This window comes from Phodopus roborovskii, unplaced genomic scaffold (assembly GCF_943737965.1).
Source record: "Phodopus roborovskii unplaced genomic scaffold, PHOROB, whole genome shotgun sequence".
Classification (NCBI taxonomy): domain Eukaryota; kingdom Metazoa; phylum Chordata; class Mammalia; order Rodentia; family Cricetidae; genus Phodopus; species Phodopus roborovskii.
This window is the reverse complement of record NW_026126517.1, coordinates 39,299,838-39,327,002: the sequence shown is the minus strand read 5'-3', so window position 1 is coordinate 39,327,002 and position 27,165 is coordinate 39,299,838. Positions and strand designations below refer to the sequence as shown.

Here is a 27,165-nt window from a genome sequence, read left to right as displayed (position 1 = left end):
CACACCCTTACTCTGAGCACTAGGGAGGCAGAGGCAGGCAGATCTCTGAGTTTGAGGCCAGCTGGGTCTACAGAGTGAGTTCCAGGGCAGCCATAGCTACATAGTGAGAGCCTGTCTCAAAAACAACAAGAAAAATTAGTTAGGTACACTAGCTCAGTGGGTAGAGTGCTTTCCCAGAATACCTAAAGCCCAAGTTTGATCCCCAGCATTGCAAAAAACAATGCGGTGGCAGACATCTATTCTCCCAGAACTTGGCGGTAAAGGCAGGAGAACCAAAGTTTGAGGCCACCTAGACTGTCTCTTCTTTTTTCCTTGTGATGAGTGACAGAAAATTGCCATCATTTTATCATTATTGCTACGTGCTATTTTATGGAACTGGAGCAGTAGTAGCTTGGGAGCATACATCTTAAGTCAAGAAATAGAGCTAACTGAGAATAGTGTGGACTTTTGAAACCTCAAAGCCCCACCCCCACCTCCAAGTGAAACACCTCCTCCCACAAGGCTATGCCTCCCAATCCTTCCCAAACAATTCCACCAACTGGGGACCAAGCACTCAAGTATTGGAGATTATAGGAGCTATTTTCATTCAGTCGAGCACATACACATTTTCAGTTATCTTATGTGTGCTCCTAGTAGAACTGCTGCTTTATATGGTAACTCTGAGTGACATTTGAAGAACTGCCAGACTGTTTCCTAAAGCAGCTGTACCATTTTACATTCCCACCAATACTGTGTGCATGTTCACATTTTCCCATAGCTTCACCAGCACTTGTTATTGTGTCTTTTGTTGTTGTTGTTTTCCAAGGCAGGGTTTCTTTGTGCATCCCTGGCTGCCCTGGAACAACTCTGTAGAGCAGGTTGGCCTTGAACTCAGAGATTCCCCTAGCCGTGTGTGTGTGTGTGTGTGTGTGTGTGTGTGTGTGTGTGTGTGTGTGTGTTTGTGTATGTTTGTGTTTTAAAGGGAACCATTCCAATGAACAGAGAGTGGCCTATTTCTTATAAATAGTACACTGTAATCTCTATGAAAGTTTGGTTTTAAAACATAATTCACTTTTTAACATTAACTCTATATTTGTTCTTTGTTCCTTCTTGTCATTTAGGGCTCCCCCCCCCCCCAAGGTCTCTATGATGTGTATTATTCTTTCTTTGCTTCTCTAATTTTTTTAGGACTTTGAAATTACATAGTTAACATCAGTTAGCTACCTTCCTTACCCTCCTCAGTACTGACATTGCAGGTATGTGCTAACATGTCCTAGCATTGTTATATAGTCATTTGTATATTTGTGCCTTCTCTTAGCCAGTATAGATATTGAGTACTGTAAATATTGTAACTCAAAGTTAGATTCTTATGTGATTGCTACTCAGGTAATTCCTCACCTTATGACCTAAGTATAGAAGACAGGAGAGCACTTAGAGATTATATTTATTCAACTAAGTGCTTCTAGAGCACAAACTGGGACTTTGCCTGCTTTGTGGCCAGCCATGTTGGCCTATCTACTCCTGGCTTTTCCTCTACTCCTGGTTTAGGATTTTCTCCAGTTGTTTTTTGTTGTTGTTGTTGTTGTTGTTTTTGTTTTGTTTTTTCTTCTTTTCTAATTTCTGCTTTAACATAATCACTGAAATGTATCCAGCTTCAGTCTGTGCAAAGAAAGTCCCATCCTGATAACTGTGCTTTGCTAGGCTTTTAATGTGTAGCTCAGACTTGCTCTGTAGAATCAGAAAGTAAATGTTCCCTTTTTTTGAACAGTAGATTTCTTTTAAATGAAAGTTACCACTTGAGCTGGGCAGTGATGGTGCACGCCTTTAATCCCAGCACTATGGAGGCAGAAGTGGGGGGATCTCTATGAATTCCAGGCCAGTTTGGTCTACAGAATGAATTCTAGGACAGCCAAAGCTAAATAGAGAAACCTGTCTGGAAAAAAACAAAAACAAAACAAAACAAAAAAATCATCAGTTGAGTTTAGCTCTTGAACTGAATGTCTGGTGAAAGGGTTTGTGGCAGTAAAATGCAGGTGTAGGTGTGGGCTTAGCTGACGGAGATAGCTCCTTCCCTTTCACCTTTACACTTGAGTTTGTGTGTACATGCACTTGTAAACATGCACATGTCAGTGCAAAAGAGTGTCCATTAGCACTCACTAAGGAAAAAAGAGGAGGAATGAGAGTTCCTGGCAGTCAGGTGCTCTAGTATTGACATTCAATCCCAAACCCTTCTTCCTGTCTACTTTTCCAACTTAAAAAAAAAAATTGTTTTGTTCTTTTGTTTAGTTTAATACAGAGTCTATCTTTGTAACCCTGACTAGTCTGAGCTCACTTCATAGTTCTGGGCACATTTAAGGTAGTCTTCCTACGTCTGCTCCCTGAATGCTGAGATTGCAGCTTTGCAATGCCCTACACCTTGCCCCACCAATTGCTATATTGTGCTTTAAATTTTTTATTTACTTTTAATTTGTGTAGGTGTTTTGTTTGCATGTATGTCTGTGTACTGTGTGCTTGCAGTACCCACAGAGGCCAGAAGAGTATTCAGATCCTCTGGGACTGGAGTTTAAGGCAATTGTGAGCTGCCACATGGTGCTTGATGAAATTGAACCCAGGTCTTCTGGAAGAGCAGCCGGTGCTCTTAACAACTGAACCATCTTTCCAGCTCCTATATTCTTGCTTTTAGAGCTTTTTTAAAAAGTTGATTTTTGTTTTATATATATGAGTGTTTGCACTCAAGTATATAAGTGTGTACTGTGTATGTGCACATGCTTCTTGCGGAAACCAAAAGAGGGAGTTCTCTGAGCCCTGGAACTGGAGTTATAGGCAGTTGTGAGCTGTTGTGTGGATCCTAGTAATCACATCGTAGGTTTTTTGGTGTTTGTGTTTTTTTGTTTGTTTGTTTGTTTTGTTTTGTTTTGTTTTTTGTAAGAACAGCAAATGCTCTTAATCACTGAGTCATCTCATCATCTCCTAACTACTACATTCTTACACAAGACTAATTGTAGCAGAAAATTATTAGATATGAGGCATAGCAACACTCACCTGTAATCCCAACACTTGGAAAGTAGCAGGAGGAAGTTCAGCAGTTCAAAGACATCTACTGTATAGTGAGTTTGAGAGCAGGTGGGCTACATGAGACCCTGTCTTAAAAAAAGAAAAAAGAAAAACTTCTAGAAAATAATAATGGGAAACAATTGGAGCTAGTTAAAGTCTACCTGATACTTGCATGGGAATGAAAGCTAATTCTGTGATTTACATTCCAAAGAATAAAGGGTTTGGTGCAGAGAGATAGTCCAGGACCACAAGCCTTTCTGTGCCCCTCCAGGTCTCTTGCTTGCTTCTGCCTCACTGCTCTTCTCACTGTGGCAGTATTCACAACCATATGGTTTACTGTCTGCAGTTCTTACCCAGCCTCTGCAAGTCTATTCAGCCAGTTATTTGCCCACATTACTCCACTAATGCCATCCTTAACCAGGTCTGGCATTCAGACTCTAACCTGTTGCAGCAGTTAACTGCTTGACAATCGATCGTGTTGATACCATCTCTGAGCGTTCCTTTCATAGCTTTTGCTGGACTCCAGGACACTCATTCTCCACTTTCCTCCCTTCTCCTTAGTCATTTCTTCCTAGACTCCTTTGTTCCTTCTTTGTCTGACCTGTTTATGTTTAGTGATTTCACTTAGTCTCCAGGCTTTAAATAATAAACATGAGCTCTAGAGCTTCTTTCAAGTGTTTAATTTATGTCATGATTCAATTGTGTCTCAAAGTTAACATTTCTGAAACTGAAAGAACATAAGAAAGCCCCTTCACTTCCCCTCTTCCCTTCTCACTCTCCCTTCTTCCCTTAAATGAATTTTAGCCCTTCTTTTCCCCTCTCAGTTAAAGGTATCTTCATTGTTGTTTGTAATTTTTGGCTGTGAGCAAACCCAGGTCTTGGTATGCTAAGCATATTTTTAATCTTTAAGTTCTGTACCCAGTCTCTGTCTTTTCATTGGATCAAAATAAAAAATTATGTCATACCTGGCTCTTGGGTTAGGTCCCAACTGTATATTAGTTAGTCAAGCCTGTAGATACACATCTAGACTCTAAGCACTTCTCATGACCTTCACTGCTACTGCCTTGATCTGAGCCACTGGTCTCTTTCGTTTTACCTGCTTTGCAGTTCTCAGATTTGCAGTGAGAGTAATTCTTTTAAAATAAACTAATTGTTTTATTCTGTTTATGCTTTTACTGTTAGCCTTGCATCTGTTTGATCAGCCCACTCAAGTCTTTATGACCTGGTTCTCTTGTTACCTCTCTGGTTTGTTTGTTTGATTTGTTCTGAACAAGTCTCACTGTGTAACCCAAATTGGCCTTGAACTCATGATCTTCTTCCCTCAACCCTTCCAAGAGCTTATTTGAGTGTTACAATTAGCTACAGTTATTCTTGAAGTTGGCTTTCATTACATTGGGGTCCTGTTATATCTCAAATGTATTATCATTGTCTAAAAGCTAGCCGTGGGTATTTACCAGATCTGGAGTACTCTTCCCTTAGATATTTATACAATATTTATACAATTGCCTCTTTCATCTCCTTCTGTTTCAGATATTAATACTTGTGTGAAATATCTACCCTGAACATATGTGTGTGTGTGTATTTTTTTTTTTTAACAATGATCATGTTTTAACATCGTTTGCAGTGCAGGTGCTATAAGGGTTAAATGCTCTTAACCACTGAATCATTTCCTTATCCCCCAACTAACTGTAGGAGAAAATATTAGACATTAGGCATGGTGATTCTCTGTAGTCTCATCACTTGGAAAGTAGCAGGAGGAAGATCAGCCATTCAGAAGACATCTACTATGTAGGGAGTTTGAGAGCAGATAAGCTACATGACACCATTTGGCCAGTGGTTTTGGTGTTTGTCTACTTGTTATTGATGTATCCCAGTATGTAGCATAATCTTATGTCATATATATATACACATACATACACACACACACACACACACACACACACAAACACATACATACTAGATGCTCAGGGTTTGTTGAATGAATATTTGTGCAACAAATCTTTTTCATGATCTCTATTTCCTTCTTGGATGTATATACCATTTTTAGGATTTCTATGGTTCCCAAAGTATCTGGAATCCTTACAGATTCAAATTAGCAAAAAAAAGAAAAAAAAAGATAATTCCATGTTTCAGCATTTGCAGCAAAAAATCCTGAGGTTACTACTGTGTTTTGTTACCTGCCAGATTCAGCCCTTGACTAGTCAGCCATGGCCAAGGGAATGCAGTACACTTCTGGCCTAGCCTTTGATCATGTGTTCTGAATCTGAAGCTAAAGCCACAAACGAAATGTCTATTGGAATAACAGAGGCTGCCAACAAGTTCCAAGAACGTCTACCAGCCTATGTATCGGTGTATAAAATGTCTTCTTGGATGCTGACTCCATAGGATGCCAGTAGGAACTCTTGAGTCTGTCCCACTGGGTTTAGAAGTTGAATTTCATTGTGATAATGTACTCCATGTGTCTCCAAGCAGGAGGTAGTATGAAATTTTAAACAGATTCCCAAAATTCCTTCAGCATGAAACCTCTTTCCTTCTAGAACACCTCCAGGAATATTATGATATACTACACTGTGAAAAATGTTGGTTATGTCTGCTAAAATTTAATAGTTAGAAAACTAGAGAAAAGGCTCATAGAACAATAAAAATGAAAACCAAAAAAAAAAAAAAATGTTTTCAGATGTGTATCTATTTCAAGAAAATGGTTTTAAACCCACGAAGAAATCATTCAGATTTTGTGATGGACTAAAGAGTTTATGGAAAGTTTGTTGTTTTGCTTTTTGGGTTTTTTTTTTTTTTTTGAGACGGGTTTTCAGTGTACCTTTGGAGTCTGTCCCGAAACTCGCTCTATAGATCAGCCTGGCCTTGAACTTACAGAGACTCACCTGCCTCTGCCTTCTGAGTACTGGGATTAAAGACATGCACCACTACTGCCTGCTTTATGTAGAGTTTTGAAAATGTTATTGTAGTAAGTGATTAAATAAACCAAGAAGAGATTTTTGGAACTCTTCATCATCAGCATGTCATTTGGAAATAATGTGTGGGTGGAGGAGCTTGGCCAATGTAACATTATTGAGCATGGCTCTGCTTACTATCTTTCTGTCTCCAGATGACCTTACATCTGTCCTTAGCCTCACACTCCTCCTAGCTGCTGCTGTGCCTCTTCAGTGAGACCTCTGCTTTCATTTTTACTACAGAGAAAAATGAAACAAATCAAAATCACATCTTGATGTATATTTTTTACATTTAATTAGTCAAGCGCACGCACGCCTGTCAGAGGACAACTTACAGGAGTTAATTCTGTTGTGATTGAACTCTGGCTGCAAGTTTGGCTGCCAGTGGTTTTCTCAGAGGAAGCGGTTTGCAGATTCTCGTGTATGTACTTATTCCCTCCGGCTTTACTTCTGCCTGAAATGATGTGTAGGCTTTCTTCTATGATCTGGATGAACTCTGAGCTGAATCCAATTTCTGGTCTTATGGATTAAATTCCCTTTGCTTGCTTAGTCAAAGATGTAGCTTAGCAATTCTTTCCATTTTATTATATCATCAGTTTTCCTCTCTTTATTAACTTATTACCATTCATGTACACTTTCATGCTGATTTTCTTATTTAAAAAACAAATTGGGCTGGAAAGATAGATTAGTGGTTAAGAGCACACTGGCTGCTCTTCCAGATGACCCAGGTCTAATTCCCAGCACCCACATGGCACCTTGAAACTGGAATTGCAGTTCCAGGTGATCCTCTTCTTGCCTCCAAAGCATTGAATGCATATTACGCAGACAAACATGCAGGCAGAGCACCCATACACATAAATAATGATAATTTTTGAATTTAAAAAACCCTATTTTTTTCTAATTTTCCTCTAGCTACACTCTATTTTTTCTCTTCCTTCAACCCCCCCCCCCAAATCATTTGCTAGGAGTGTGTCTCAGTTCAGTCTTTTCTGATTTCTTTTGTCCCTTTCTGTCTTGAACCCCATCCAAATAGGTTTTCTCCTGCTATGTACCATAGAAACTGCTATTACCACTAGTGACCATTGTAATATCAAAAAACAGCAAGTGGTTCCAAGTTCTGCAGAATCAAAATGAGTGACCTCCTTAGCTCAGTAGAATGGTTGATGCAGTGATAAGACAGGAATCATTTCCTTTTTCTCTCTTCAGAAAAGAATTGTAGAGCTCTTGGGTATCTGTTGTTTATGTCGGTGAAAAGTGATGCATCGTGTAGACCAACCAGACTGGCCTGGAACTCAAAAGATCCATCTGCCTCTGCCTCTGGAGTGCTGCGATTAAAGGAGTATACTATCATAACCCTGAGGCTTTTTTTTTTTTTTTTTTTTTTTAAAACAAGGTCTCTATGTTGCCCAGGCTAGTTTCAAACTCAAGAAATTCACTTGTCTCTGCTTCCCAAGTGATTGGATTTTAAGCCTTGTGCCATCATGCCCCAGCTAAAATCAGTATATTTCCTCATTTTTTTTATTTATAAGACTTAATCTTTAATTTTTTTATGTGTATCAGTAGTCTACCTGCATTTATGTCTGTGCACCAGGTACATGCAACACTCCCAAAGGCCAGAAGGCATCGGGCTCTTAGGACTTGTGGTATGTATGTGTGCTGGGCATTAAACCTGGATCCTCTGGAAGAACAACCTTTGTCCTTAACTGCTGAGCCATCACCCCATCCCTAACTTCAGTGTATTTCTGGTAGTAGTTTGGCAATCTGAAAGCTTTACACATCTACATATCTTGGGCTTTACAATTTTATTATTTGTGTGTGGTGTATGTGAGTGCAGATGTGTGTCACTGCACTTGTGTGGAGGTCAGAGGACAACCTTCTAAAGTTGGTGGAACTCCGGCTACAAGTATTTTTACCTATGAGTCATCCCACCAAGCCTGGAGAGATTTTGTTTGTTTGGTTTTTTTTGAGACAGGGTCTCAGGTAGCCCAGGCTGACCTCAGATTTGCTATGTTGCTGAGGACAACCCTGAACTGACCTCACCCCACTTCTGCATGATGATTTGCTGCCACCACCATGTTCTTTGCTTCTCCATGGTTTATAGTAACAACAGAATAACTTTGTGTAAAAGAGAGGAAATGAAAATACATCCTATTTCTTTTTCTGTTTTCTTTAAAATTTATCATTTAGCTTGTTCCTAGATACCTGGTTCGGCTTGATAGCCAGCTGTGAAGAGAGGACATGGGCCAGATAAAAATCTTTTCATATGTTTAGCTTTAGAGCTGCTTTGGAATTTGTAGTGTCCCGTTCAGTGCATCCACTTGAGAACCGACTACTAACTCTAGGGACTAATCTGAGAAATAATGTCAAGATTAAATAGATAGAATAGGCAGAGTTGCACTCTGGAGGAAAAATGATGAAAAATATAAGCTAACTGAGGTGGGTTGACAGGAACTAGCAGTTAGCACATGTATGAATGAAGCCAATGCCTTTTTGTACAGCATCAGTCCAGTGGTGTCACATGGTGCAGTCATAGCCTATTCTATTAGTGAGATCTATGAGAAAGTGAGACAGGAAGAAATTGGGAACTTTCTTTGTGCCCCTCAAGAATTGATCTGGTTTTATTATCAAATACTTAATGACATTTCAGTGTTAGCAGTAGGATGCCAAGACTTTGCAGATAATATACACAGGGCAATACATTAGTTTTGTGTTAGGTATTCAGAGTTATAGACACACTCATATTCAACATGAAGTTTAAAATAAAAGTTACAAAAAATATGATTTTGATGGTTGCTTTGACCTTTCAATGCAATACTTAACTATATGTTTGCTTACAGTTTATATGGGATGTTTTGGGCCCTTTTTTACTTAAGTTTTTAAAATCCAATAATTTAACTTTTATTTATATTGGTTATTTTATGTGTATGAGTATTTTACCTGCAGGTATGTCTATGCACCATGTGCCTGCCTGTAAGGTCAGAAGAGGGCATGAGATCCCTTGGAACTGGAGTTTTAGGTAGTTATGAGCCACCATGTGGGCGCTAAGAACCTAACCCAGGTCCTCTGCAAGAGCAGTCAATGCTTGTAATGGTTGAACATCTTCCTAACCCTCACGTGATGTTTTATGGCTCTGTCCTCATGTCATTAAATATTATTTTCTAGAAAGTTCCCATTTGAAAGATAAATATAATGCTGGTAGTGTGGCCCAGTTGGGAAGAGTGCTTGACTAGTGTGTGTGAAGCCCTCAATTCAATCCCAGTATTGCATAAACCAGGCCTGATGTTATGTACCCTTAATCCTAGGAGGTAAAGGCAAGAGGGCCTGGGCTGCCTGAGAACCTGGTTGAAGCAGTGCAAATCCAATAGTGAATCAGTGTATATTTTGTGTTGGAGGAAACACTTTCCTGTTGTTTTCCACTACTGGTTTTCAAGTCAGTCTTGCTGTTTAATACTAGTGTAGTGCCCATGCTATGATCTGCACCACTAATTGGGTGAAGGCCTAGAGATTGAAATAATTCAACAGCAATGTCCAAATGCCGGTTTATTGAGGGGAATGGGGTGGGCATATGTACTGACTCACAGCACAGTGGAAAACAACAGGGTTTTCAGGCTTAGCTCCTCCCTAGAAGATGTGTGTTAGCAAGGCAGGAAGAGTACCAACAACTTGGGGGCAGGGGGGAGTGCAAGATGTTCCAGCCAACAGCTTCAGGATTGCTCAAGGTGCCTAGGGGGTCCATGCAGGGACCTATATACTAGCTGACCAAGAACATGGAGACCATGACCATTTGATCAATTCTCCTGACTCAGCCTCCTGATTGGAAATTACAGGCATGTGCCAACACGCTCAGACTGTAATTTTTTTGTGTGTGTGTTAAAATAGTTGAAAGTCTGATGAAGCTATGTTATTGCAGTTATGTTTTTGAAGATTATGTAGTTACCAAATTTGGTATTGTAACCAGAGTTCATTAAAGACCAAGAGGTTGACATTTAGAGATAAGTGCTTTAGTTTCACTTCTCCCAAGACAACAAGAAATATTCTATAACTATTTTTAGCAATTTTTTCTGCTATAAGATAGAAGAGTGAAAGTACAGCCGTAAGCTGAGCTCTGTGTTTCTGTATCAGGCCTCACAGCCTTGCTTTTATGTGCCTAGGATGTACCTTCCCTTATTCTGAGTCTGTGTACACCATGTGGTTCCTCTTTTTTCTTTTTGATTTAGTTAATCTCTTTGTGGAGTAATTTGCAAAACTTTAAAGGGTGAACTTTCTAAAACCCCTCCTCTCTGTGTATATCTAGGCTGTGTTCGTTTTTACTAGGGATGGGACTCTGTCAGCTTATGCTTGCAAACATGGAGTGTTGAAAAGTCATCTTCCCTAAGGGTCATAAGTGTTACTCACAAATATTGTCAGTCTTCACAGATGCATGCAGCCAGACCAGTTCATCTTTACCCACAATGTCACCAAAGATGCTTTGGGAATTTGCATGATTTCTGTTTATACTTCAGAACTGAGAACAAGTTCCTAAGAGATCATGCTGAGTGGTGTTGTACTGACTGAGGGACGCTTGTCCTATATGCCAAATAGCTGGTATTTAAACTCCTGTCTTAGCAAAGTTTCGTACTACTATGCATTTATAAGACTTTTAAGAAACTTCAGAACTGATGGCAGTTACTCAAAACACTATGATAATTTAGCCTCAAACCTAAGAGTTTAATATAATTCCCAATTTCATTTAGGACCACAAAGGTCTCCTGTTTCTATATTGAAATCAATGGTTTAATAAATCATTCATTACCTAAACCTGTTATAATCTGGTTTCTGTATCTACATGCTGTTATAGACTGGCATGTTTAGTCATGAATGATTTGTTAAAAAAAAAAAAAAAAAAAAAAAAAAGGAAGAAATACAAAGTTAAATAATTGGCTTCATTGTGATATTTTCATTCATGCATGTCACATGCCAGCGTTGTTTGCTTAGTGGCAAGTGCCTTTACTTACTGATCCATTTTGGTACCAGTCACTATTGTTATCTTTTTAAATTTTAAACATTTTAAAAGACATGTAGTACTATCTCAGTGATTTTGGGTTTGTATTTTCTCAGCTAAGACTGTTGAGCGTCCTTTAGTGGATTTTTAGATACTGTGTCCTTTGCTGAAATGTCTCTTCAGATCTTTTGCTCAGTGTCTTTTATTAGCTAGCTGGGTTTTTTTTTGTTTGTTTGTTTTGTTTTGTTTTTTTGTGACCTCTTTGTGCATTCTGGGTAAAAGTCCTTCAGTGAATTTGTACATATTTTCTCCTAGGCTGTGATTGCTCTTTTCATTCATTCCCTTAACAGATTCCTTTGAAGAGCCTTTATTTTTATTTTTATGAAATCTAGTTCATTAGTGATTCTCCTGCCTCCTAAGTGCTGACTTTGATTTTGCCACTTTTAAGTGAAATATTTAAGAGCAGCTCAGTGATATTAGCAAATGTTGCACAATAGGAGATCTCCCCAAATGGTAACCTTATAAAGTAATTCATTCCATATTCTTTTTTCTTTCCCTAGGCCTTAGTAACACCTAATCTACTTTTGGGTCTCTAAGAATCTGCCTAATTTAGCCATCTCCTACAAGTAGAATCATATACTATCTTTTTATATCCAGCTTATTTCACTGGACATAGAGATTTCAAATTTCACCTACAGTGTAGTAGTGTGTATCAGAACTCTAATGCATTTTATGCAAAATAACATCCACATCACATTTTGGCCATTCTTCTATTGCCAGACAGGGTATTTCACCTTTCTCTTGTAGATAAAGTTTTTTTGTGAACATTGCTGTACAAGTATCTTTTTTTGTCTCAAAATTGTCCTTTTCATTTTAAAACCTAATGAAATAATCCAAATGTGATTATCCAAGTATTTTACCATAAGACGTATGACTTAAAAGCTCTCAAGTATAGTCCAAATACATATAATAACATATGCATTTCATATATAGATAATAATAAAGTATCAGAACTAAAGCACACAGCCACAGTCCAAACATCATCCACAGAGGACTTCTCAGGTGTGGGAGCTGGACCTGTTGGAATGCATCAGGTATACCTAAGTGTAACGTTCTGTACTTTCCTTCCTCCAGGCAGATGTCCTTTCTGCTTTTACATCATCAGTATTTCATCTGAGGGGAGGAAGGGAAGGAGCCTGAGGTGGGCAGGGAGCACAGGAGAGGCTAGAGAGCAGGAAGAACAAAGTATAATGATACATGGCTGAAAATGCCATGATGAAACCTACTACTTGGCATGCTAACTTTTAAGAATTTTAAGATTTTTGAAAAGAATAAGGCATTGTTAGACTTAGAAAACAATACTGAAAAATATGTTAGCATATTAAAATACAGCAAATACAGTATAGAGTTACATTTAAAAAGATACAGAACAAATGCAGTAAAAGATATATTGGGTGAATTAAGCTTACAAAAATGTTCTAATTCTTTTTTTTTAAACTTTTTATTCTTTTTGTCTTTCACATTGTGCATCTCCATCCCATTTTCCCCATCCCTTCTATCAGCCCTTTGATCTTGCCCCCCCCCAATAAAATTTAAGAGAAAAAAACAAAAAAGGAAGGAAGAAAGAAGGGGGCGTGGAATCTCGTTATGAAAGCCATAGTGTAACATGATAAGTCACACAGTAAACCCTTTTATCCATACATCTTTGTGTGCAAGTGTTTATTGCAAAGAGTCATTGGTCTGGTTCAAGGCCTCTGGTTTCTGCTACACTATAGATTCTGGGCCCTTACTGGGTCTCCTCTTAGATATCTTGTTGTTGCCCTGTGTCATGGAGATCCTGCAGCTTTGGGTCTGCAGGACCAGCCCCTTCATGTGCTCCTGCAGATAATAAATGGGGTGAATCAATTTATAACCTTGTTTCTGGGCCTGGGAAGTTGTAAGGTTGATCAGCCCACTAGCTCTCCCTGTCTTCACCACCAGGTTGAGCTCTCCATCAGTGACCTTGCTAGTTCACCTCTTGCAGCAATGAGTAAGGGGCAAGGCCGGTTCCCCTGTTTTCTCGTCTCCAGAGTAGGCTCTCCCACACCTAACCTTCAGGACTAGCTCTACTGTGTTGCCCAGGAGAGGTGCAGAGGCCACTCTCCCAAGTGCTGCAGCTGGTGAGAGGCAGGGTTGGCTCTCCCACCCGTATCACCTCTGTACAAGTATCTTTTCATGTCCCTACTCTTGTTTCTCTTGTGCAGTGCACACCTAAAAGCAGAATTACTGGTTCATATGGAAATTCTGTGTCACTAAACTCAAACTATTCCATAGCAGCTACATGACAGTAGTCATTTTACATTCCCACCAACAATGTACATGACATTTTTTTTTACCTACACTAGATAATTGCCAGTGGTAATTATTTTGGTGGTTGTTGGGGTGGGGGTTGTTTCTTTAGGAGGGACTGGGTTTGTTTTGTTTTGTTGTAATGTTGTGTCCTAATAGGTTAAAGGGTACTACTTCATTGAGGTTTTGATTGACATTTCCTGAATGAATAACATAGAACATCTTTTGTGTGTTTATTGGGTTTTTGTATGTAATACTTGAGATACTTTGCCCATTTTTAATTGAATTGTTCTTTCATTCTCTGTGTGTGTTAGTGGGATCAGTCTCAGGAGTTGTTCCTTGGGAGCACTATGTACCTGGATGTTTCAGACAGGGCTTTCAGTGGCCTGGAGCTCACCAAGTAGACTAGACTGGTTGGCCAGTGAGCCTCTGGGATCCTTCTGCAATCACCCTATAAGTGCTAAGATTATAAAGATAGGCAGTGGGAATCAAACTCCGGTCCTCATTCTTGAATGACAAGCATTACACCAACTGAGGCAACTCCCCAGTCCTTTAAGTAAGGTTGTCTTTTTTGTAGGAATTTGTTGTTTATGTTGGTTTGGTTTTAGTGGAGCCTAGACTGGCCTTAATTTTACGTTCCTCCACCTCAGCCTGCTGAGGATGGTGGTAGTGTAGGCTGTTGTGCCTAGCAATAGGAGTTTACACATGCTGGGTATTAGCACTTACCCAGTACGTGTTACAAATAGTCTTACTTATTCTGTGGGTTTTCTTTATTCCCTTGATAATGTCCTTTGTTTGACATATGAAAGGTTAAAACTTATTTTTATTAAAATTTCACTTTATTTTTCTTTTGCCTGAGTTTTTGTGTCATTGTTTTATGTTATCTTGTCAGATTCAAAGTTATGAAGATTAATTAGTTCCTATGTTTTCTTCTAAGGTTTTTGTTTTAGCTCTTAAATTTAGTTTTCTACATACTTTGAATTAATTTTTATAGACAATGTAAGATGAAGATGTAGCTCCATTCTATTGTCAGTGAGTGTGCAGTTACTTACCCTTCATTGTTGAAGAGACCACTTCCCTAACGAAACAATCTTGGCATGTAGTCAGAAACCATGGCCAATAGATATCTGGGTGTATTTCTGGGCTATCAGTTCACTCCCATTGATATGTATGTTTCTCCAATTTTTTGTTTAGAATGGAAAATGTTGGGTATTATATAATGTGCTGAAGTCTAGACATCAGAAATCAGAAACTCTTCAGTAACTGTTGTTGCTACAGTTGTCCATTGGTATAATGACATTTTCATAGTGTCTGTGGCGTTAACATTCCATTGTGTCTATGTTTTGCCTGTGGCCTGGAACTGGAGTTACAGACAATTGTGAGCCACCATGTGGTTGCTGGGAATTGAACCCTGGTCCTGTGGAAGAGCAGCCAGTGCTCTTAAGCTCTGAGTCATCTCTCCAGCCCCAGGATTTTTTTTTTTTAAGTATGTATTTGTTTGTTTGTTTAGATTGGTTTTGGCTTTTTGAGCCAGGGTCCTACTATATAGCTCCTGTTGAGTGCCAGACCTTTAGGCATATGGTACTATATTCAGCTTAACCTTTTATTTCTGTTTTTATATTTGAAATGAATTTCTTATGAATAGGTTATAACTGCATCTCTCTCCTCCTTTTTCTTTCTTTTGTTTTTGTTTTGGGGGGAATTTTTTTTTTTTTTTTTAAATAGACAGTATTTCTCTGTGTAACTGCTCTGGTTGTCCTGGAACTAACTTTGTAGACCAAGCTGGCCTCGAACTCACAGAGATGCACCTGCCTCTGCCTCCAGAGTGCCGGGATTAAAGGCTGTGCCACCATTGCCCAACCTAACTGCATCTTTTTAAAACTATTTGATAATATCTGCTAATTTCATAATGTCATTCCTTTAATAGGGTCATTTAATGCTATTGAAATGTTTTGTTTTTATTTTTAAAGATAGGGTCTCTCTGTGTAGCTCTGACTGTCCTGGAACTCACTGTAGACTAGGTTGGTCTCAAACTCAAAGAGGTCTGCCTAACTGTGCCTCTCAAGTGCTGGGATCAAAGGCTTTTGCCACCACCCATCTCCTTCCTTCCTTCCCTCCCTCCCTCCCTCCCTCTTTCCTTCCTTCCTCTCAAGACAGTTTCTATATAGCCCTGGCTGGTCTGCAACTCACTATGTAGACTACTAACCCCTACCCTGTTCTGGATTACAGGCTTGTATTTACTATGGTCCGTGAGAACACTCCTGTTGACTTGCTAACCTGCCATGTTTTTTCTTTTGTTAGCTACCATGGGGGTGCTGAGAATTGAACCTGGGTCCTCTGCAAGGACAATAAATGCTCTTTACTTCTGAACTATCTCTCTGGCTCATGCATTTTCATTCTTGAGAGGAATCTGTTAGTATTGAAAAGCCCAGAAACTTTCACATTTTTAAATCTCAAGAGATTTTTAAGCATTCAAAATTCTTACATAGTCTTGCAATTCTCCAAACCAGTTTTGAGTTAACTGCTCTTGAGGTTTCTTTATAATAAAAACAAAGCTGCTATTTAATTTCATTTTCTTCTTATGTCTTGGCACATAGCATATATCTATTCTAGAAAACTTATTTTAAAGTTAGTAACTAAGAAATATAATGTGGTTGAAACTGAAAGATGTCTTTTATAGAAAACATTCTTACCTAGAATACTCTGAGCTCTGTCCTCCATGTTGAAAAATGCAGGGAAGGCTCCACTGGAGAAACTGATTTGCTTAGAAACTCAAACTTGTGTGAGTGGTACCCATCTATATTCTGTAATGTTTATGAAAACATTGTTTATAAAGTGAAGCTTAGATGATTTATGTCTTCAATGAGTAGATTAATAAAGTAATAAATTAGATACAACTTTATTAGCACTGTGCTCAATTGAAGAAAACAATGTTGACCACTGTTTTACCAATATCCATGTGTTTTACCAAAAGAAAAAAAGATTAAGACTATAAGCAGAGTAGCAGCCAGATTTTGTTTAATAAAAGTTTATCTAGTTATATATTTAATAAGGATGTTTTGGTTGGGGATAAATATACAATGGTGGTTGGCCACATTAAATCTCCTAGTGCTATAAGCCTCTAGATGTGAAGTTTTTGATTTTGATGTTTGCATGACAACTAAGTTGTTTAACAGTGTAGTTCTTTTCTTAAAAAACAGATTTATTTGTTTTTATTATATGTATGTGGATGTTTTGCCTACATATGTGTCTGTATTATATATGTGCCTGGTATCCATAAAAGCAAAAAAAAAAAAAAAAAAAAAAAAAAAAAATAGTATCACATGCTCTGGACCTGGAGTTCCAGGTGGTTATAAGTCACCACTTTGAGTGCTGGGAATTGAACCCAAATCCTCTGGAAGTGCTTATAACAACTGGGCCATCTTTCTAGCCCCCATTTTTTTTTAAGTCATTTATTTTTATTTTATGTGTTTGGGTATTTTGCATGCATGTTATATCTGTGTTTACAGTTCCCTCAAATGCCAAAAGAGGGCATTGGATTTCTGGAATTGGAATTATAGACTGCTGGCATCTTCCATGTGGGGATTGTGACTGAAGAGCCGTTTTGCTTTTAATCCTTCAGCTCCATGATTTTGTTTTTTAAATGAACAAGAGTTAGACATAAAAAAGAAAGGAAGAGAGGAAATAATGAAGAAAGGAAAACACCCACAGGCTTAATGGTGTAATGTGATGCTTCTCTATATGTTGTGTAATGTTTAAATCAGTTAAGCATGTCTGTTTCTTCAATTATTGATTCTTTATAATAAAAATGTTAAAAACCTCTATCCCAGCCTTTTAAAATGTAAAGGAAGGAGTTACTTTATAATTGTCCACCTGTGGAGTAGTACTCTTGTTTATCTGTGACTTGATATTAATTTATTATTAATTGTGACATGGCTCAGCCAGTAAAATGCTTGCTGTGCAAGCATGTGGACCTGTGTTTATTACCTTGCACCCATGTTGAAGCTAGATATGATGATATAATAACTGTTCAGTGCTGAGAAGACAGAGGCAGATGGATCATCCAGCCTAACTTGGAACCTTCAGTGTGTAAAAAAAATTTACTTTATTATTGAGTAATGGGCAACTTGAGCAACAGTGAAAGCGAGATCGTATTAAGTACAGAACTATAGTAAAAGATTCACTTCATTCTCACTTTTGTCCTTAATCATTATCCTCTGCCTCTCATGGGTAACCTTTAAATTTTTTAATTTAAAAATATGTAATTATTTATAATTGGGTCTATGTGCCATAATGTGGGTGTGGAGGTCAGGAGACTACTTTGTGGATTTGGTAATTTCCTTCCATCCTTTTTTTTTTTTTTTCTTTAACTTTATTATCATGTATACAGTGTTCTGCCTGCATGCCAGAAGAGGGCACCAGATCTCATTATAAATGGTTGTAAGCACCATGTGGTTGCTGGGAATTGAACTCAGGACTTCTGGAAGAGCAGCCAGTGCTCTTAATCACTGAGCCATCTTTCCAGCCCCTTCCTTTCACTCTTATATGCCTTTCAAAGGATTGAATTCAGGTCACTAGGCTTGCTTAACAAACACCTTTACCCACTAAGCCATCTTAGTGGCCATAGATGACCATTTTTAATTAGTTCAAGTTTTACCTTTCTTTTCATTTTTCTCAAAAAAGCCATTATTTATGTATCTGTATATGTATACAAATGGGTATACAGATACATAGTTTTTGGGGGGTGGTTGTTTTGTTTGAAACAGCATCTCATCTTGTATGTAAACCAGGCTGGCCTTAAACTTGGAGAATTCTCATACCCTCTGCCTCCAAGTGCTGGCATTACAGGTGTACACTGCCATATTCAGCCCTTTCTATATTACCTTCTTTTTATGTGAGACAGGATCTCATCGTGCAGCTCTCCTGAACTCCTGCCTTTGTCTCTTGCGTGTGGGTACCAAAAGCTTGTGCCACCACTCTCAGCACCTTTTGTATATTCCTACTCCTTCTCTTACACCAACGACAGTAAATGGTGTTTTTCTTTATCTTGTGTTTTGGTTTCTCTTATATACTTGAATGATATTTAAACTTTTTTCTTTTCTATTTAAATTTCTTTTATATTTATTTTATGCATGTGAGTGTTCTGCCTGCATGAATGTATGTGTACCATATTTGTGCCTGGTGCTCTTGGAGGTCAGAAAAGGACATTGGCTCCCCTGGAACTGGGGTTATGAATGGTTGTGAGCCACCATGTGGAAATTGAACACAGGTCCTGTGCAGGAACAAGTGCTCTCAACCACAGTGCCATCTCTCCAGCCTCTTAATATATTTTGAGGCTCACTCCCATAGCAATATATAGCGATTATTTTTGTTATTTTTTTGCTTATACTCTTTTATATGTATTCTTATTCAGACATCTCCTATAATTAGGTATTTGGTATAAAAAGGATGTTTGTGAACATTGTGTAGCTATATGATGGAAATAATAGTTTGAGATTATGAATCAGTGGATACAGGTATAGTATTCCAGGACAGAAAGATTAAAGTAAGTTGTAGGTTTTTATAGTATTTCTGTTTGAAATATAATTGGGCTTTAAAAGTCATAATAATAGCCATCATGGTGGCATAGGCCTTTAATTCCAACACTCAGGAGGCAGAGGCAGGTGGATTTCTATGAGTTCAAGGCTAGCCTGGTCATCATCTGTCTTTAAACAATTAATGGTTATTACCATTATAGGACTCAGAGATGGCTCAGTGGGTAAGAGCACTTGTTCTGCAAGCATGAGGACCTGAATTTGGATCCCCAGTGTTTACAGAAAAAAGCCAGGTGTGGCTGGCTGTATCTGCCTGTAATACAGCAGTGGGGCTGGGGACAGATGGGTCCCAGGATTTCTCTAATCAACCAGCCTTGCTGTACTAGTGAGCTTTAGGCTCTATGAGAGACCCAAGAGAACAAAAGTGGAGAGCATATGGAAGATATCCCACATTGTCTTCTGGCCTGCACATGGATATACCCGCCACAGTCCCAAAATATCCTAATAGTTGGAAATCTATCTAGATGGCTGTGTATTTGAGCCTTCTTCTGGAAAGAAAAATGGATATGGAGAAACCTAATGATGAGATTCTAAAGCATAATAAGCTATGGAAATTAAAAGTAGTATTCTAGTACCAAGATAAAAGAGCAGTGGAAGCTGGGCATGGAAAGCCTGCCTGAAACCCTGGCACTGAAGAGGCTGATGAGGCAGGAGGATCACAAGTTTGGATGCAGAGAAATGGTCGGTGGAAAAATAGCTTAAAAAACAAAGTAACTTGAGTGTAAGTATCTAATATAGGATCAAACAAGCATATAATTGTAAGAAAGTACAATTTTAGCTTTTGTTTGTTTCTTTCTTTGAGGCAGTTTCTCTTTACATAGCCCTAGCTATCCTGGAACTTTCTCATGGACCAGGCGGACCCTGAACTCAAAGATATCTGCCTCCCAAATGCTGGGATTAAAGGCATGTGCCATGTGTAGCTTGAAAGTCTGAATTACTTAGCAAATAACTGTAAGCAATTTGAAGTAATAGAATTTTAATTTTTTAATATCATATACTAAAATAAATTTCAAATGTGTAAAATTTATAGAAACAACAAATAAAAGAATTGGTGTACTGATCTTAATTAGTATAAGAATTTACAAAGGAGATAGCTAATAGAGTAAGCTACATAAAAATTTTATTTCAAATATTTGTTCATTAATATGTGTGTGTGTTTGTGTGTGTGTGTTTCATACATGTTCATGTATGAAGGCACATGTGTGTTGTGTCACTCATGGATGTCAGTGGACAATCTGTGATGTGAGTTTTGTTTGAGGCAGAGCCCCTCTTCACTTCACAGGCAGCATGACCCTCCCACAGAGTTGGGCCAGTGCAGAGAGGCTATAGATATTTTGAACATTAAAAGGTGATCATAACTGTCACAGCCTAGGGTATGTTGAGAAATGGCTGATGGGGTGGGAGAAGGTGTCCATGTTTTCTGATACCTTGAAAATGGCTGTTCTGTATAATGCCAGTGCTTTATGGCACCAGTGGGTAGAATCTATGGCGTTGCAGATTTTAAATCATTGTAGGATGGAAGAAGTAGCCATATTGTTTTAGCATTCATCTTGTCTTGCTAAATCTGTACACATCTGAAACTTCACAATAGTCATGTATTGGAAGATGAATCTAACTTTTTGCCTAGTGAATAATATGAGTTTTTGTTTTGGGGAGATTATTTTAACGCTGTTTTAGAGTAGAGCCTTAGATTTAAATTAGGCCAAGCCTGCTGGGCAAAAAAATCTCCATGCAGGACCCTCTGAGAAGGAAAGCTAGCTGCTTGGGTTGCTGACCGAGGGCAATGTTTGCTTTCCTGCAAGCTGCTTCTTGGTTATTGGTCATTGCCAGATTATCGCAGTCACAATAACTTTTTTTTGGCTAGCAACCGTTCCTTGGTGATAGATTCTTTAAGAAAAAGCCTCACCCTACACATGAAGTAGAAATGCAAATCTAACCTTTAAAAGATGCTGCTCCTGCACTGAGATGTAAATTTAGACCCGCACTCTGCTCTCTTTTCCCTTGCTTTTTCTCATAGTGGTTATGCATATTTCTCCATGAGGCATGCTGCAATTGAGGTGACTTAAGTTCTGCTTGCAAGAGAACAAACCCAGTTAAGCAATAGATTGAAATTAGCCAACAATTAGCTTCTCTGTAGTGTTAGCCCACGATCAAGAATTCCTTGGTAATAACTCTTATTGATTCTTTTGTTGTAGGGAATTACCTTGGAAAAGTGATTTACATTTTTTTCCCCTGAAAGACAGGACCTCAAGTAGCCCAGGCTGGCCTTAAACTCAATATGTAGTTGAATAACCTTGACCTTTTGAACCTCCATCTCCTCTTGAGTACTGAGATTACTCATGTGTGCCACCACACCCAGTCCATGTGGTACTGCAGTTTGCTAGCAAGCAACCTTCCAATGGAGCCATACCTCCAGGCCTGATATTTCTTAATGTTTACAGTTTATTTATTTACTCAGCAAATAATCATTCAATGTTTGACACCCTGACACTGTGTGTTTGTTTTCGATTCTGTGTGCCTAAATCTTTTATAAAGTGGTGGGATCTGTTGTTGATCTCAGCATAGTTGGGGAATCCCTGTTCTACAATAACAAGTGCTTACTCAGCTGCTTACTGGGTTTCCTTCCCCCCCCCATCCTTTTCATTCTTCGTTCTTGTATTTCTCTTATACCTTGTTCCATCTTTGAGGAGTGAACTCATCTAAGAATAAGAGAAACTGTATGTGTATGATACTGTATAAAGGGTATGTGGTGTCTAGGTGTGGTGGTGCACACCTATAATCTCAGCATTTAGGATCTAGGCACAGGAGGGGTATATTTGAAGCTCACCTTGGCTACATAGCATTGTGGCAAGATCCTATTTCAATACAAACAAACAAACAAACAAGCCTAGTATAAGCAGGAGACAACAACTAAATGCAATTTCACCTGTGCAGATCTCAAAGCAGGTACATTTGTTTCTTAGCTTAGAAACTATGTATATTTAAATGAGTTTACATAATTACATTTAAAATGAAATTAGTGTCAGTATGCTGTTATAGAAATGTGCATATAATTAGACAACTTTTTGCTATGTACTCTCAATTTGAATTCTAATGTGCTATTTCTGGAATATAAGCCTCTCTGTATCTTTCTGTCTGATATAGTACATCTAGAATATTTGTTAATTCTCAGTGCTTTTATTGTCTGGTCTCTAGGATATACTACAGTTAATTAATGATGTGGTTCTGGCTATTGTCTGCTGTTCTGATGAACTTTAAGGTTATTAAAATGTAACTCTTTTCTTCTTCAGCATCAGACAACAGCCAGCGCTTTCGGGAAACCTGTTTTGCATTTGCCTTGACTCCACAACAGGTGCAGCAGATCAGCAGCTCCATGTAAGTCACCTTCCATCTGACCTGCAGTTTGGGGTAAACCCAGTACCAACTATAGTAAATGGGGTGGCTTCCAGCATATTTCTCTCATTCTCACACACAGACACACACACATGCTTGCACATGTAAGCACACACACAAGTACGTGCACTGATGACATTTCTGGTATTTAGGAATGCAGTAACATGCCTTTATGTATATATTTAAAAGTTTATTTTTATTCTATTTTAGGGATATTTCTGGGACCAAATGTGACTTCACAGTACAGGTCCAATTAAGGTACAGTGTTGACTCTAATTTATATTCAAATTTTAAAATACCTTCCTTAGAGATTAAGGTTTTAAAAAATTGCCTCAGTTTTCAACAAGATATTGGGTGTACTCCCTAGGAAGAGAAAGCATTGTGAGAAGCTGTTTGCTGCCCCGAGTGGGTCTTCTGCATGGTGGTAGTCCTCAGGTGGTTGGGAAGCTGTAATTGGTGTCTTTAAAGACAATTAAGGCAATCAACTTTTGGGTAGTTGTGGTGACATGGGCCTTTAATCCCAGCACTTACTTAGGAGGCAGGCTCAGGAGGCTCTCTGTGAGTTCATTTGCCTTCTCTACCGAAGAAGCAGACAGAACATCAGTCTGCAGAATCTCATGAACACTCACCAGACATTCTAACCCACCTCATCCTGTTTCACTTTTCCCTAATTCCAAACCCGCACCACTAGACATTTTGTGGACATTGTCAGAAATGTATAGAAGCATGCCAGCACATTCTTGCACCCACCCCTTCTCAAGCTTTATTTCTTGGCCCTTGATTCCCTCGCGGAGCATCTAAGAAATCTTTTATTCTTTTTTTTTTTTTTTCCAATTAGTTTTGTTGTTGTTTTGTTTTCTGCTTTATTTTTATTCCATGTGCATTGGTGTTTTGCCTCATGTATGTCTGTGTGAGGGTTTGGATTTTCTGGAACTGGAGTTAGAGTCAGTTGTGAACTGCCATGTGGGTGCTGGGAATTGAACCTGGGTCTTCTGGAAAAGAAGTCAGTGCTCCTAACCACTGAGCCAGCTATCCACCTCCCCCTTTTTTTTCTTATGTAAACCCACTTTGCTGTTTTTCAATACTTGGCCAGTATCTATATCCCATTAGAATAAGAGATAGCAGAAAGCAACGTAGTCGGTTTCCTCAGTGAGCTGTTTCCCCTGTAAACAACCTGGTAACAACAGTCACATACAGATTTAAAATGCACCAGTGAGCCAGAAAAGAGATTAGTCTACACACCACCCAACCTTATGGGGCCATGCAAGCACCTCTCACCGAACCTCTTAAAAGTGAGGTCAAACTTGTTGAGAAAGCCAAGAGATTGACAGGATTTAGGCACCCTAAAACAACAGGACCAGCCTTAATCTAACACTTGGTTCTAAAAGGCACTGGCAGAAGTGTCATTGAGTGTGAATGGTACTTCATTTTTGTCAGGAGCAGACTGTGAACATGACTGAACAAATAAAGGACAAAATGCAGTGCCTTCATAACTAATTACATGTTGCTGCACTATTCTGTACTTCTTGTGTTTACATAGTTTTCTCACAACCACATTTACTTGTCTGTTGATTTGTTTGGGTGTATGTGCACATAGGAATCAGAAGGCAACCTGAGGGAGTCACTTAAAGTTCCAAGATTCAAACTTGGGTTTCCAGACTTGACAGCAAGTGCCTTACCTGCTCAGCCAAATTTCAGTGCCTACCACCCGCCTGTTTTGGATAGTGGGTGTTCTTATTTTGTTTTTGTTTTTGAGGTAGGATCTCTCCTAAGATGGCCTGGAACTTACAGCAATCCTCCTGCCTCTGTCTCCCAAGTGCTACAATTTCAGGTGTGAGCTACTACTCCCAGCTGTTTATCCTTTACTTGTTTCAAACATTGCTTTCTGTGCATATTTACTAGTGGCTCAACACTGGAGCCTCTTTGCCCAGTGTATGTCTACTGAATACAAGCCCCACTCCCTTATCTGTTGTATCTGACTTCTAGGTTCCCAATACCAAAATAAAGGTTGAAAACCATAGCTTGGACTGTAATCTAGTAACTTATATTCTTAGACTAAGATCTAGTGACTATGCTTAGGATTTCTTTTCAACAAATACGGTTTACATTTTGAAGAAAAATTACCATTCTTAGATATAATCTTTGTTATGGGTTACTATTGCTGTTATGAGACATAGTGACCCAAAACGACTTGGAGAGGAAAGAGTTTATTTGGCCTACATATCATGAGTCATAATCTATTGAGGCAGAAACTCAAACCAGGCAAGAACCTGGAGGCAGGAGCTGATACACAGAAGGCATGGAGGAACACTGATCACTGGCTTGCCCCTCATGGCTTGCTCAGCCTGCTTTTTTGTTGTTGCTGTTGCTGTTACTAATTTGTTTTGGTGTTTTTGAGACAGGCTCTCTATACATAGCCCTGGCTGTCCTGGAACTCACTGTGTAGACCAGGCTGGCCTCAAACTCAGAGAGATCCACCTACCTCTGCCTCTTGAGTGCTGAGATTAAGTGTGTGCCACCACACCTGGCTTCAGCCTATTTTCTTTTAGTATCCAAGATCACCAGCCCAGAGTAACACCACTCACCATGGGCTGGGTCCTACCAGATCAATCATTAAGAAAATACCCTATGTATGGGCTTGCCTATAGCCTGATCTTTAGAAGCTGTTTATCAATTGTGAGTCCCTCCTATGAGATGACTCCAGCTTGTGTCAGGTTACATAAAATTAACTAGAACAGCAGCTAATTGAGAAATTCCATGGCATTCTTGATGATTAAAAATGATTTGGCTAGGGCTGGAGAATTTGGTTACCAGCACCCACATCCAGGAGGTTACAACCACCTAGAACTCCAGCTCCAGGGAATCTGATGCTTTCTTCTGGCCTCCACGGTCACCTGCACACGCATGTTCTTACAGAGATTCATACACGCAACATCTCTTAAAATTAGAAGACTGTTGTATCCCTAACCTTATTTTATTTACTTGTTTGTTGATGTTGAATCCAGTTGTTACTATATAGCCCTAGCTCTCCTTCAACTTGTTTTTGTAGACCAGGCTAGTCTCAAACTCACCAAAAACTTTTTTTTCTTTTTTTATTTAAATTTAAAACAAGATTTTTCACATGTCAATCCCAGTTTCCTCACCCTCCCATCCTCCCCTCAAACACCAGCCCATCCCCTTTCTGCTCCCCAGGGAAGGTGAAACCTTCTTCCATGGAGAATCTTCAAAGTCTGTCATATCATTTGGGATAGAGCCTAGGCCCTCCCCCATGTGTCTAAGCTGAGAGAGTATCCCTCTGTGTGGGATGGGCTCCCAAATCCATTCATATACTAGGGATAAATACTGATCCATTATTAGAGGCCCCCATAGACTGCCCAGTCCTCTTAACTAACACCCACATTCAGGGGGTCTGAATCCATCGTATGCCGGTTTCCCAGCTATCAGACTGGATGGAATCCATGAGCTTCCCCTTGTTCAGGTCAGCAGCTTCTGTGGGTTTCTCTAGTCTGGTCTTGACCTCATTTGCTTATCACTCCTCCCTGTCTGCAACTGGTTTCCAAGAGTTCAGCTCAGTGTTTAGCTGTGGGTGTCTGCTTCTGCTTCCATCAGCTAGCTACTAGATGAAGGCTCTAGGATGGCATATAATAAGGTAGTCATCAATCTCATTATAGGGGAAGGGCATTAAAGGTAGGCTCTCCACTATTGCTTAGATTGTTAGTTGTGTTCATCCTTGTAGATCTCTGGGCATTTCTCCTTAAACCTATCATGGTATTATGGTATCTCTTTTCTTGCTCTCCTCTGTTCTTTCCCTGTCTCAATCTTCCTGTTCCCTCATGCCCACCTCTCCCCTCTTCTCCCCTTCTCTTTCTCCTAACTCCCTCTCCCCTCCCTCCATTTTCATTTAAAATTTATCTCCAGATTTCCATGGATAAAAATCACCTAAAACATTTTGTGCTATTTTTTGCAATTTGTTGTCAGTCCTTGTATCTTAATAAAATAGTCTTTCTTGTTCCCTTTGTCTCTTCATTCCCCATCGCTAAGCTAGTATATTATTAAAGATGTCTGTGCCTTTTTTATTTCTTCATTATGACTATTTATCTAAATCATGAGAAATTATTTGGTTACTATTAATCACCTAGTCTGTTTTTATTTATGGATCTTTTGCTCCCACACTTGTGAAGCTTCTCCCAGGAACTGTCTGCTATTGGCCCCTCTTTGCCTTCAGTTTTTGAGAATGCTGACATTTCACCTTTTACCTAATTGAAATGGAGTCACTTGTGTAGAGTATTCTTTCCTACATGTTCAGGTATCATAGTGTCTTTGTTTGAATTTATTATTACACTTGAATAATTAGGAGTTGTGGCATCCTTTTACTGTTGTTAAGTCAGATGTTTAGAAACACTATTAAGGAGAGAGAGGTCATGAATTTAAAAGAAAACAATGAGGGAGGGCCATGATATAATTTCAAACAAAAAAAAAAATAAAAAATAAATGAATTTAACATCTGCTAATAAATCTAAGGAATCTACTGTCCCTCAGAAGTTGGATAATTCTAAAGTTGTCATGAACACTACTACTGCAAGTTGGTATTTATAATTGCTAATCTAGATAGATACTCAATGAAACTATTTACTATTGACCTTAAGCAACTTAGGTGAGGGATAAGGAATTAAGGTGGTAAACTCCTACCCCTTCTCCTAAATCCACATGTAACCTTCTTGGTTGTTTAAGAAAGGGTATTTGCTGCATAGCCCTGGCTAGCTGGAACTCACAGAGGTCCTCCTGTTTCTGCTTTCTGAGTGCTAGGATAGAAGGTGTGGCCTCTATGCCCAATCACATGTAACTTTGGAGTATCCCCCCCCCCCAAACCTAACTGAATGTTGAC

At 39.0% G+C, this 27,165-nt stretch overlaps 1 protein-coding gene across 2 annotated transcripts in view; it reads left to right on the top strand.

The window, feature by feature from the left end:
- Window positions 1-27,165, top strand: part of Pias1 (protein inhibitor of activated STAT 1) — a 111,645-nt gene that overhangs the window by 44,968 nt on the left and 39,512 nt on the right. For both annotated transcript variants that reach the window (XM_051197711.1, XM_051197713.1), the window contains exons 3-4: window positions 22,178-22,262; window positions 22,491-22,538. In XM_051197711.1, coding sequence (XP_051053668.1) covers window positions 22,178-22,262; window positions 22,491-22,538 — 133 coding nt within the window. The remainder of the gene's footprint in view (window positions 1-22,177; window positions 22,263-22,490; window positions 22,539-27,165) is intronic.